Raw genomic sequence first — 12,774 nt, forward strand, 5'->3', positions numbered from 1 at the left:
AAATGAATTTAAGAATGGTCCTGTGATTATTGTGTTTTCCTATGTGGACCTGGATACGAACCGCAAAGAGGACGAAAGAGTGATTAGAGTAATGTAAATAATGTCTCGTTCTTAGGATCTCCTACTCAATTATTTTATTGTTCCGTAGGAACTCGGGAATCTTTTGTTAAAGACTAATTTTGTTCCAACGAATGTTCGAATCTTATGATTAACCTTCCTGAAACGATTCTTAAATCTCTGAGACATAACCTCGAAAACTGGGAGATTTCTTTGGAATTAGTATCGTTTATTGTTAAATTACCATGCTTAAAGTATTTTAATTTTGTAAACAATCATAGAAATATATATACTAGTCAATGATTTCCTATATTATAGTATTCAATCATTGAAAAACTAATTCTCGTTCCGTAACCTTCCGCGTGGTTCGCCATCTTTACGGCCGAAAAGGCGGGAAATGGTCGGAATTTGAAAAGATTTAAGTTCACCGATGATTATGAATGTACAGCACGACTATAAACGCGGTAGAATCGATTCATTACGTTATCAGAACGATTCCAAAGAGTTTTCCTTTCACTAATTCCCTTCGATCCGCGAGATCCAGGCGAAAGCGTGGGAGGGAGAGTATCGGGGAGAGACAAAGGCACGAGAGACGGAAGTGGACTAATTCGACGGTCGTTTGTCCGCCACAGGGGAATCCCCGAGAAATCCGCCCGACGTCTGATTCCGATACGGTGAACCGGTGCGTGGTGACGAAGAACTCGAACGAAAGCAAGAATGTTATATATGTTAGCCCTTAATCTGAATCTGTGTGTTAGCTCGATGTTGCATCTCTATACACTCACTGTCTCGCGCAGAAGTCTGGGATCGCTCGGCTGAATTGGTAATTCACGGCAGAAAACGATTTAATTATAATCCATTACGATTTCGATTAACCATTCATACCAATTCTTATGTAATTTACCTGTACGTTAAAAATTTACGAGAATTACAATTAAAAGAATAATTTCAACTCTCGATTTCAACGATTCACGACAGTTCGAATTTCATTGAATTTTTGGCAGACTTTGGGAAGAACTTTCATTCAGCTCGATACAATATATTTCTCTTTTACTTTTCGTTCTTTTAGGAGGACGTTAAATTGGTCTGTTGCTAATGGATCACTCCGTAGATCTCTCCGATGGAAATATTTCGTTTTCTCCGAGAAAGTCGCCGACGAGCGATCTCACACGTCAGTGCAGCACTGTATTACATATACGCATATACGTGTCGGTATATGTATGATTGTTACGTATCGCGTGACAATTGTTATAAATAGACATGCACACGTATATTCGACGGTTGACGTCTGTTCGTGGTAATTAGGACGATTGAATAGATGTACGTGTCTGTATTTATAATAATTGTTGCACAGTCTGTATAGCCGCCTGCAGCTGTGTGCACGATTGTTCGCGCAATGCTGTCGTTGGTAGGCGTGCCGACATTTTTATCTTACTTCCGTTCACCCCGTATCTTTTTTCTTTTTTTATCATTTTCGCCTCCCACTTTCACGTTTCCTTTGTCAAGATCGAGGCGAACGCGCCACGATCGTCTTCGTTCCGATTTTATTTACCAATTACTAGATCATTTAGTTTCGACTTTGGAATTATCAAACATTCTTTTCTTATTCTTGAATTCAACGTTCGGTATGCTTTGATTGGATGATTCAATTTTCTTGAGACAAAACATTAATAAACTATCGATAAACTTATTTCTTAAATTTTCAAATTGCTTGATATTAAAGTTTGTTATAGAATCTCAATAGAAATTATAAAATTTCGATCGATATTTTAAAATTCGCGTTCACACTTAATTCCGAGGTTACGTTGCGAAACGATCAAGACAATTGAATCATTCGAATGTCTCCCGTCACTCCAACGAACAAGATCCATCGAGGTAGACTTTTTGGTTGCATCCCTCATTATCTATATGTTCCTCGAAAGATCGATGAAGCTTGCGCTTTCAAGCATATGATACGTATAGACGAGAACGATTTAGAAGCGACAAGTTGTTACGTAGGTTCGTGATTTTGTTTGTTATTTCCTTTGCGATGGAAGGCTTATTAATATCTGGGTTTGAAATGATGGGAACTCTGGCGAGAAGCTTTTACATCGATAAGAAGTTTATTTGAGCATCGACCAGTAGATGAGAACGACCACGATCGGACAGATAATAGACCTATCCACCGAGTGTCTGACCAGTGACTCGTTCGATCTACTGATGCAGTGAAAATCACATTATTGCAAACTTAAACGATCAATCTTTCCAAAACATTTTTATCGCAACAACTAAAGACATATCTTAAATAAGTATCAACAGACACGACAATTTTTTCATTAAAAACAGAAACATTAAAAAAATCCCTTAGCTGCCCAATTTCGAGGTCTTCGACCATTCATTCTCTTTTCCCACCGTGAAACATTGAAATCGCGTGACCGCGGGCAGAATGTCCCCGTCAGACCGAGCACGACCGCGTCTGACCCCGACTGGACCATTCTACTGAACCCTTTCCAGCCTCTGCTTTCTACAATTCTCAAACCGAGAAGAAACTCTCGCGACAGATGGAAAAAATTGCCAGACAGAAGAACCACGAAATTACCATTCGGCTATCAAAGATCCCATTCGATTTTTCCCACCTGCCAATCGTTAACTGTGCTCGTTAACGTAAGCCGTATCATCAACCCTCGACAAAACCTATTGAACGGATGCGTCGACGTCCGAACCGGGATATATTCGTACGCCTCCGTACGAAAATAAGTGTACTCGATGTATCTGTTCACCTGTGTATGCATAGCATTCGTACATGTGTATCTATATACATAAACAACGTGTGTATATGTATGTACATATAATATATAAATATATAAATATTATATAAATATTAAATATACATAAATATTATATATTTATATATTATCATTTACACATATACCCAGAACGCCCCGTTTGCCTGTCCGTCTGACTGACCTGTCCGTTGAAGTACCAGCGGAGGAGAAAAAAAGAGGGAACAAAAACCGGAAAAACGAAAGGGTGAAATCCGCGAGCCTGTCGAAACGTAGACGGTGTACGCCCCTTCCCCCGCCCCCGTGATTAGCCGTGAAAATAAAGTGCGGTTTCGAATGAATTTCTTGCTTTTTTTTTTTCTTTTTTTCCTTCGCCGGGATGAGATCAGTCGGGAGCTTCACCCCGAACAGATATAGGAGGAGCGTTCGGGGGGGTTGGTGGAACGGACAGACAGACAGACGGACGGCGTTCCTCGCTAACTGCGTAGCGCCGGTTCTACCTGGTAAGCTAGCTGTCGCTGTCTGTCCGTCCGTCTGTCTGTTTGTCTGTTCGTCTGTCTGTTCGTCTGTCCGTCCGTACGTCCGTCTATCTGTCTGTCTGTCTGTCTGTCTGTCCGTCTGTCTGTCTGTCTGCCCGTCTGTCCGTCTGTCTGTCTGCCCACCCTGTTACACCCTTGTACACCTGTTCACGTAATACTATTTTTTAAGGGCGCGGACTCGAGTTTTATCGAGACCCCTAAGCGGATCACGGTTTTCCGGCGGGAGATTCGAAATGTTTTCGAGAAGCGTCTCTTCCCGGGAATCCGCGACGGAGATTATAATTCTGGAACCGTGATTGATCGTTCCGGACGAGTTACACGTGAAATGTGACGGGATTTCGCGAAACGTCCGAAACGATCCGAAATTCTCCCTGAGACTTCGAATCGCCGGTCGACGACAGGTCGTTCGCGAAGTTGAACATCGAAATTTTGCTTCCAAAATTCTGAACTGGATCTGTAACCGTGGAGGACAGTGAACATTCGACGGATTCCCGGAATTCCGAAAGAAATCTGGAAACGACAGGACGACGCGTCCGTCGAGCGTCGACGACGATCCGTGATCCGTTACAGATCGAAGGGGTTGAAGCTCGATCGAGGCCGTGCCCGGTTGGTCTGATTATTAACCGTGCACACCATAATTATCTCTATCTCACTCACTGTCACACGGCCAATGCTCTGGGTATGTCGTATGCTGGATGGAATTGAACTTCTTACCATTGACTGAATTGACTTTGATTATTGGTTATCGATTGATTTCACGATACCTTGGATTGAGACTTGTTGTGTTTAATGCTCTCACACACACTCTATCTCTATTCTTCTCTGTCTATCTCTCTCCGTACGATACCACCTTGTTCTTATTATATATATATATTGTTGTTGCGATGTTTGGTGTTGTTGTTTACCATATACATATATATATATACATACATACATGCATACATATATATTACCACGTATATATGTATATCATTGTATTGATGTTGATGTTGTTGTTACCTTGATGTTTTTTGATGTGTTGTTTAATCGTTGTTATCTTGCTGTTTGATGTTTGTTGTTGCACTATATATATCTATATATATATCTCTCTCTCTGTCTATTCTATATGTATATATCATATATATACATCACCCATATGTATATATACATACATGTATATATCGTGTCGCGTGATACAACGTGCACGCGCGCGCGCTCTCTCTCTCTTTCTCTCTCTTAAAACATCAATATGAACAATCTTTAGATAGGGAACATTAATATAATAATATTAACAACTTATCTTTCTCTTGAACCATACATCGTATTATCGAATATCCTTGTTACAAAACAAACTATTCTCCAATATACTCGAGCGCGCGCGCGCGCGCGTGCACGCGTATACGGGTACATGTACATTTCAGCCAGCCAGCCTCACGCTTGGAGTGCCTCATATATATATACATATATATATATATACTTAACACGATCGTTATAGTTGGTCGCCTCCCTCCTCCCACGCCCCCCTTTGATACACCACTAAAACCACCCCCTAACAGACTTACAGCGGCAATCGTTACCTCTGTTTTGCTCCCGCTTCTGCCAAACTCGAGCGTTCAATAATAACCGAATAATAAACGAATTCTGACTAATCATTAACAATCTCGAGAACTATTTGCTAACACTACCTAACGTTCGATTAATCCGTTGTTATCACATATCAAGCTTCACAGCTTTCTAACGATCCAATAGAAAGACCCTCTCGAAATTTCTTCCAAAATTATCTCAAGTCAATAATAAACGAATAATTACCTAAGATCTGAAAAAAAATCGAGTATATCAAAGTTTCTCAAGCGACTCGACGGTTGAGCGTTGTCTAGCGATTCTGACGGAAGGGGATGCGGAAAACGGAGACGATTCGGCGAAAGACGTCGCTGGTGGTCGAGGGGGTGGTTGAACGTGGCCGCGGACAGGATGGCCGGAGGATGACAGTGGTGAATTGTGTTTCAGGATTGCACTCGCCGCACGAAGGGCTGGCCGGTGGTTCCGGTCAGAGTATGTCCGGGCTCGGCTACTACCAACCGGAGCACCCTGCCTCCGCGGGGGTGGTCAAGTACCCCGAGAACGGTCACGACACCCTCTCGGACTTCGTCACGTTCGTCTGCCAGGAGGCCGAGAATACGCAGCAACTGCCCCAGGTAGCTTCCGGATCCTTTAAACCCGTCCCGCTCTCTGTGCTCGCGCGGACGAACATTGCTCGCCTTCTTTCACTCGATGTTCAACGCTGTTAGCACATTCATTTCCGGCTTTCGGGAGAGAGCCATGTCCACAGGGAATTTTTTAATTGTTCAGCTGACGATTAACCCTTTGCACTCGGATGTTTCTTGCTAGTATTTACCATTTCTTTACGAGGACGATGTTCTTTGAGACTAATTCGAAGAGGAATCAGTACGTTGAGGAACAAAGCTGTTTTATTCTGTTTCACGTATCGAGGCATTGTACGAAGTTTAACACTAGGTTTACGGAACGCGTCAATTTCACGCAGATTGAATTTTGTAAGCATTATTTGGTAAATGTTTCAATCGGTTTTCGTTCAATTATACGAATATGAATCCTGATTGTCTATCTCTGCGTCTACAATTTCCAAAATCTAAATGAGCGAATATCAACTTCCCCAGGAACAATAGAATAAACTGTACAATAAATACTCGTAAACCTAGTGTTAACATTAAATATCATATTCTATAGTTTTATTGCGTCAAATCAAGTGACTGAGAGTGCAAGGGGTTATCACATTGAGCGGCCCCGTGAAAACGCGGGATTCTGAGTCTGTCGCTTGAGCGCCGCAATAATGCGGATTTCTGGATTTCCGTTAAATTGTATATGACGAAATTAAAATGTACTATTTAACGAAAATGTATAATGTTTTGAATTTTTTTGGCTACTCATTGATCATTGCCGGCGCTCAGGCTTTAAAGTTTGGAGTCAGTTTTAAAAGTCTTTGTACACCCTATATATTTATTTCTCGAGGTATTTGCGATCGATGTAACTGTATCAGAATCAGGATTTATTTTATTTAATATTTATAGTTTTATTGGAACATAAATACTGTACTATTCGATTTACAATTTTGATCATTCCGCTCGTCGCAATTATAGAAAAATCGCGTCTACTTCAGCAACACGGCGCTTCAGACGGTGTGCAAGGATTTTTGAAAGCGTGTCTGGGTCCTTAATATTCGATTACCGGGAAAGTTTCCCATGAGAGCGAAGTTACTCGAGAAGGAAGCTGATCGATGTTCGAGTAACTGCGACAAGAAGAGCGGGGCGGTCCTCTGCGACCTGCATCGTCATCCGTGTTCCAATCGCCCTGGATTTTACTAGTCTAATTCACCCGTTGTATATTTCTCAATCCGCAGTGGAAACAATTGGCATTCATTAGTAACTATCCCTCGACAAAGCAATCAGTGCTATTATCGAAGTATGAAGAACTCTACTTTGTACCCCTTGTTTGTAACATCAGCCCTAATAAGCGACCACTCTAACCTCACTTTCGTAACAACGGAAAAGAAGAAAATCTTCGTAAACACCTATCGACTTTCTACCATCCACAGACCGCGGTATAAACAAATTCAAATGTTCGTACAATTAGAACGCTAGAACTTTACAGAAACTTTACGTATCTGGCACTCTCGATTGGTCGGGTTCGGTTCATATTCGCTGAGGCGCGCGCCAATCGGATCGCAACAAAGTACACGAATAACCCATGGAAAAATGTCGTCTTTTCATCGCTTAACCCATTCGCATCCGTAAACGGAATATTGGCGCATGACGATTACCGAGCGCGGAATAGTCCGCGAGCCGCGACTTTCTATGACGCGGAATATTCCGCATATGACAATATTAACTGTCGATATACGATGTGCGGTAACGCGGGCCAATCGTCAGTTGACACCGCTGGTGTCTGAACACAGAAACTTAACACTTTGAGTGCCGGCCCCGCAATAATGCGAATTTCTGGATGTGACGAATATGCAATTAAAATGTACTATCTTACGAAAATGTATGTTTTGAATATTTCTTTTGGCTACTCGTTGATCAACAAGCGAATGAAGCCATTTGGGCTAAGTGGCCGATACTAAATGTCTCTTAACCCTTTGCACTCGACAGGCGCCATCCAGTCGCCATTTGACTTGTCCAAAGAACATAGTAAAATTGAAAATTCAATATCCAATTTTACATAATGGAACACATGGAACATCGAAATATTTCTGTCACTTACTTTACGCAAGGTATTTCTTTACATTAATTGCAAAAGACATTGACATTTCATCAGAAAATACTTATCGAGAAAAATATTCTCTAGTGCAAAGGGTTAAGTCACCGGCGCTCAGTGTGTTAAGTAGAGTCACGATGCAAATGGGTTGACATTCCACACAAAAGACGCGAGCATCCCGCAAACGCACGAAAATCGGTCTACTAAACAAACCATCAGACAAACGAGGGGTCTAAGAAAGCCGATCAGAGGGAACGGGAAGTAACGAGAGTCAAAAGAAAAAGCCGGAAAGTATCGATCGATTCCTGAAAGAAATGAATCAGAAAACGGGGTGAGTGGATCACGCGCGGGTCGACGACGTTGATCGGTGGGTGTGTGGTATTTCCAGGCGCAGCTAGCCGGACCCCGCACTGGTATACAAAAGTTCTCACAGTATTATCCGAGCTCGATGTTGCCGCCGCCGCCGCCGGCCCCGATGGCGAGGCCGGTCGCGATAATCAGGTCGACGGGCGAATTAACGGCGGCGAGTTCGAACTCACCGCCGACATCGTCGACCTCGCCCACGGACCCGTCCGAGCTGGCGTCGAGTCAGGAGCAAATGGCGGCCGCGGCCGCGGTGGGCCTCGTCGGCTCCGGTTGCCAGAGCTCCGTCGATCCCGCCGGAAGGAAGAGTCCAGCAAGGATCCTCGTCACCGCGCCCCACACCAGCCGGGAATACACCTTTGCTCATTTCCACTCCCAACCTGGACAGGTGAGGACACCATCGGATTCGGCTCGACGATCCTGCGGAGATCCGTGGACTTTGGGCCTCGAACTTTCGCCTTTCCTCTTCTAACTTCCGTTTTTAATCCCTTGGCCTGTAACCACGAGACTCGTGGTAAATACCTTCGGTTCCGACCTTCTTGTTCATAGATAGCGTCTGGCCAAGGGGTTAACCCTTTGCACTCGGATGCTTCTTACTAGAAATATTTAACCTCTTAGGCACGGCTGAATTTTGTTTCTCTGTACGGCAGAGTTCTGTACGGACAATGCTGTTCTCCACGCGAGTACATTGGAATGAAGTTTTTGTTGATTAAATTATAATTTTTCTTAAAGATATGATACACATAATTTAACTCTAACAGTTTGAAATAATAATTAGTGATACAATTGGGTATAATATATGACATATTGGTAGCCTAAGAGGTTAACATTCCTTTACGAAGATGATGTTCTTTGAGACTAATTCGAAGAGAAATCACCAGTATTGAGGAACACAGCTGTTTTATTCCAATGTTTCATGTATCGAGGCTTTATACAAAGCTTAACACTAGGTTTACGGGCATTTATTGTCTTCATTCTATTATTCCTGAAAGAATTGATGCTCGTTTATTTAGATTGTGGAAACTGGAGATTCGATAGTGGGTAATTGGGGTACATGTCAGTGTGATCGTATCGATCAAAATCGATTGTCGATTTGTCTAGAGAGTCACTGGGATCCGATTGGAATGTTCTTCTCGTTGATTACAGCAAATATTCACCTATCCCACGATCAGCTCCATGTCGGGGGTGATCTCTCCGACGAACCTCTCCCTCTTTTCGTCGCCGGTCTCGGTGACGAGGCCAGTGGCGACTCAGAGATCAGTTTCGAACGTGCCGCCCCGCTGGAACACTGCGCCGTTCATTAACCTGGAAGACGACTACAACATGATCGCCCCGATCATCACTGGAACCGCCAGCGAACCACCCTCCGCCATGGACGAAGGTCAGTACCCCCCTGCGTTCTGTCTTCTCGTCCCTTTAACCCCTGCCCTACAATAACGAGTGAGACTCGTGGTGAAGATTTTCAACATGATTCAACAAATATATATATTACCCAGTTTTTTCGAATTCAAAGTATATATTATTCCTCTGTAACCAATTATTATACTCAGAAGGAAATATAGGCGTAACATATACTTAGAATTTTTCTCTTTTTCCAATAAGTTATTAATGACAGAGTAACCGTATCGATCAGAGTTGAGAAATAAATCATAGTCACTAAGCTCATGCACCATTTTACTATCGACAACTTGGAAGAAATGCAACAAAGTTGTCCATTCTACTTCAACTGGAAATTTTATTTGAAGATAATACATTGATAAATTAGTCAAAATTAGATAAATTAGTTAAATTAGTCTAGAAATCTTCATCACAAGTCTCACTCGTCATTGTACGGCAAGGGGTTAACCACTTGCGCTAGAAAGACGTGTTACGCGTCGTGATGTTCGCCCGAAAATCAACGACACATTGAACACGTCGATAGTCTTATTGCATCACATATTCCAGATTGTTCTGAAATCTACCAGTTCGTACAAAATTATTAATAAACGACATTTGTGTACATATCTGTATACAATACGCGTAGACAAAATTCTTGATCCTGTCGAGTTTCTCAATTTTTGCCAGCGCAAGTGGTTACCACTCCCCTTTTTGTCAATACTTCCAATTTCCAAATTCTCGAACCTAAGAAAACCCCGAAGACTCGCGAGTCTTACACTCGAATCGACGCTAATCATTTCACTGTTCTATACTTTCGCAGTTTCTCGACTTCACGATCCCCTAAATTCCACAGAACGATACTTCCATCCGGTCCACACGAGCAGCGTCGTGGACAAGAGCGGCGGCAACCTGATGGGCACCGACCTGGGCGTAGGCGCGGACCCGACGTCGCACCACCACCAGTCCCAGCAGGCCCAGCAGTCCCAGCAGCAGCCGCAGCAGCAGTCCCAGCAACAGCAGCAGCAGCCCAGCCAGCAACAGCAACAAGTGATGCAAGACAAAAGCGGGAGACCGAAGTCTCCCCCGTGACACTGGAGGCTCAGACCGGAAAGTCTCGAGAAGTTCGCATGTTCCACGGGGTCGTTACTCACCGCCGCCGCCGCCGCCGCTGCCGCTGCGTACGATGACAACCCTGAACAACAACAACAACAACAACAACAACAACCGCCGCCGCCGCCGCCGCCGCTGCCGCCACCGCCGCCGGATGGGAATCGCCAGGATTCCTCGTGTCGTGTTCAGCTTCGCGACCAAAGCCCGCGGAGAATCGAGTGCCTGAGAGTCTGATCGTTAGTTTAAGCCGACGCCGCGCTGTGGGGCCGAGGGACTTCCGGCGAACGGGACCGGAGGCCTGGGCTGCTTCCCCGGGCAAAGAACAACTTTGAGATACTACTGAAAGATCACACCAAGGTCTGGCCCCCCATACTCGGCGCCAATGTCTCTTGACCCTCTGAGGAATTCGGACAGGCTACTGGCTCCTCGCGAACCCTGGTATCCGTCGGCTGATCCTCCTATCTGTGGACGAAAGGAGACTTAAGATATCGTTTGAGAGATGGCTTCTGGGTTATCCCTTTGTGTCCAGAGTTAGGGGATCTTCCATCTCTGATACTAGGTTAGGTAGATCGGATAGACACCTGTTCTGAATTAGTGTTCACCTTTTATTATGCTTCATTTCAACTCGAAGACTTTATTCCTCGAGGATTCTGGGTGATTTGATTTAAAATTAAAATTGTGATTTGATTTAGAAGCTAATTCTGAACGTTAGTCTCTATCAATCTAAGGGGATGTCTTGGTTTACAAATTGTATGTACTTTTTGTTGATTCTTTATCTTTGCTCGTCTGTACTTCGTTTTCTTTATTCTGATCCGATCCCAGAGCTAGCCTGTTGGAAGTTCAAGCCAGACCTCAGAGCGTCAACGTTTCGGTCAATTATTACTCTGCTCCTCGAAGCGTCAGCGCGAAGGCCTCCGCGACCGGAAGCGTGATCCTCCTCCCTCGGCGTACGATTCGCGTAACTCTGTCTCTCTTTCTCTCTCTTTCTCTCTTAAGTGTCCTGGAAAAGCGAACGAAAGCGAAAGCGAAAGCGCACGAACGGAAAAGCGGAGGTGCGAGCGAGAGGACCCCCGATTTCGTCTCCTATCGAGAACGCCGCCGATCGACGTCGATCGGTCCCGTCGATCGAGGCGAGGCTGGAACGCAGTCGCCGAAATTAGACGAGCGAGACCGCCGGGAGGCCGAGGAAGAGCACGAAGAGGACGATCGGTCGATCGTTCGCTCGGCGAGCTTCGATAACGCGGTCCCCAATTCTTCCTGCTTCATGGCCATTCCGTTTGCGCGGAACGGGGAACGGAGGAGAACGGAAAACCGAGAAAAAGAAAGAAAAAAAAAAAGAAAACGAGAAACCCCTTTTTGTACATACGCGCGACCTAAATTTCGTCGCAGAACCGATGTCGCGGAGCGCGGTATTTTGTAAAATTTTAGAGGACCTTAGACTAGTCGGAGCGGAACGCACGCTAAACGAAAAGGAAACGCAGAGGCTCCGCGCTCTTCGCGGGAGGGCGAGGAGAACGACTTCGAACGGAACGGACGGCGAGAGCGGGGACGAAACGGGACGCGTGTACGGGGAGAGGAAATTTCTAGTGCCAATCTCGAGTAGCTTATAAATATTATAACGAAATTATAATTTTCTATTATATTTTTTTATAATATTTATGAAGGAACACACGTACACACACGAACACACGCGCATACATACACACATAGACACGCGCACGTATACATACACGCTTGTTTAGACGCGACAGTGACGAGGAGGCGTAGTGTCGACGTGAACGGGAGCTTAGCTTCGTCTCGAACAAGTTTTTACTGATAAGAAAATTACATGAGCTAAGAAGAAGAAAGCAGTAAGAGAGAAGAAGATGAAGAAGAAGAACCGTGACGCGTAAAAATGGCCGAAGGGAACCGATCGACAGGAACGAGTCGCTTAAAAGTTTCAACGTAATGACGATTAGTGAACATCTTTGTAAAAAGAGAAATTAATTAAATTGTATTGTTATCGCCTAAATGGTCGGGCTGGTTACACGAGGAACCAGTGGAGGACGAGGAGGAAGGAGAAAGACGAAGAAGATTCACCAGGAGAGAGATTAGTGCGGACTAGACACCAGAGGCTGCTAGTTAGAAACAAAGTGAATATAGAAATATTGGATGCTCGGTGAAACGAAGCGGTTGACCGATCGAAACGGGGGACGCGTCGTCGATTAGTCGAGCGAAGGACGAGGAAGGAACGGAGGACGACGAGGAAGAGACGCTGAGGAACAGTGTGCGAGAGTGGGGCGCGGACGGGACGCGGATACGAGATAGTGAGAGAT

The 12,774-nt window shown here is 44.4% G+C and overlaps 1 protein-coding gene across 13 annotated transcripts in view; it reads left to right on the plus strand.

Annotated features, from left to right (window-relative positions):
- The window catches only part of NfI (Nuclear factor I), a 103,357-nt gene extending 90,878 nt beyond the window's left edge, over positions 1-12,479 (plus strand). For 10 of the 13 annotated variants that reach the window (XM_076367201.1, XM_076367199.1, XM_076367198.1 and 7 more), the window contains 4 exons: positions 5,345-5,532; positions 7,998-8,360; positions 9,119-9,353; positions 10,170-12,479. In XM_076367201.1, the coding sequence (XP_076223316.1) occupies positions 5,345-5,532; positions 7,998-8,360; positions 9,119-9,353; positions 10,170-10,438 (1,055 nt within the window). In that variant the 3' untranslated portion in view covers positions 10,439-12,479. The remainder of the gene's footprint in view (positions 1-5,344; positions 5,533-7,997; positions 8,361-9,118; positions 9,354-10,169) is intronic. The other 3 variants (XM_076367188.1, XM_076367191.1, XM_076367190.1) reach the window with 3 other exon arrangements.
- Positions 12,480-12,774: the final 295 nt, after the last annotated feature.

Source organism: Nomia melanderi, chromosome 4 (genome assembly GCF_051020985.1).
Source record: "Nomia melanderi isolate GNS246 chromosome 4, iyNomMela1, whole genome shotgun sequence".
Lineage (NCBI taxonomy): Eukaryota > Metazoa > Arthropoda > Insecta > Hymenoptera > Halictidae > Nomia > Nomia melanderi.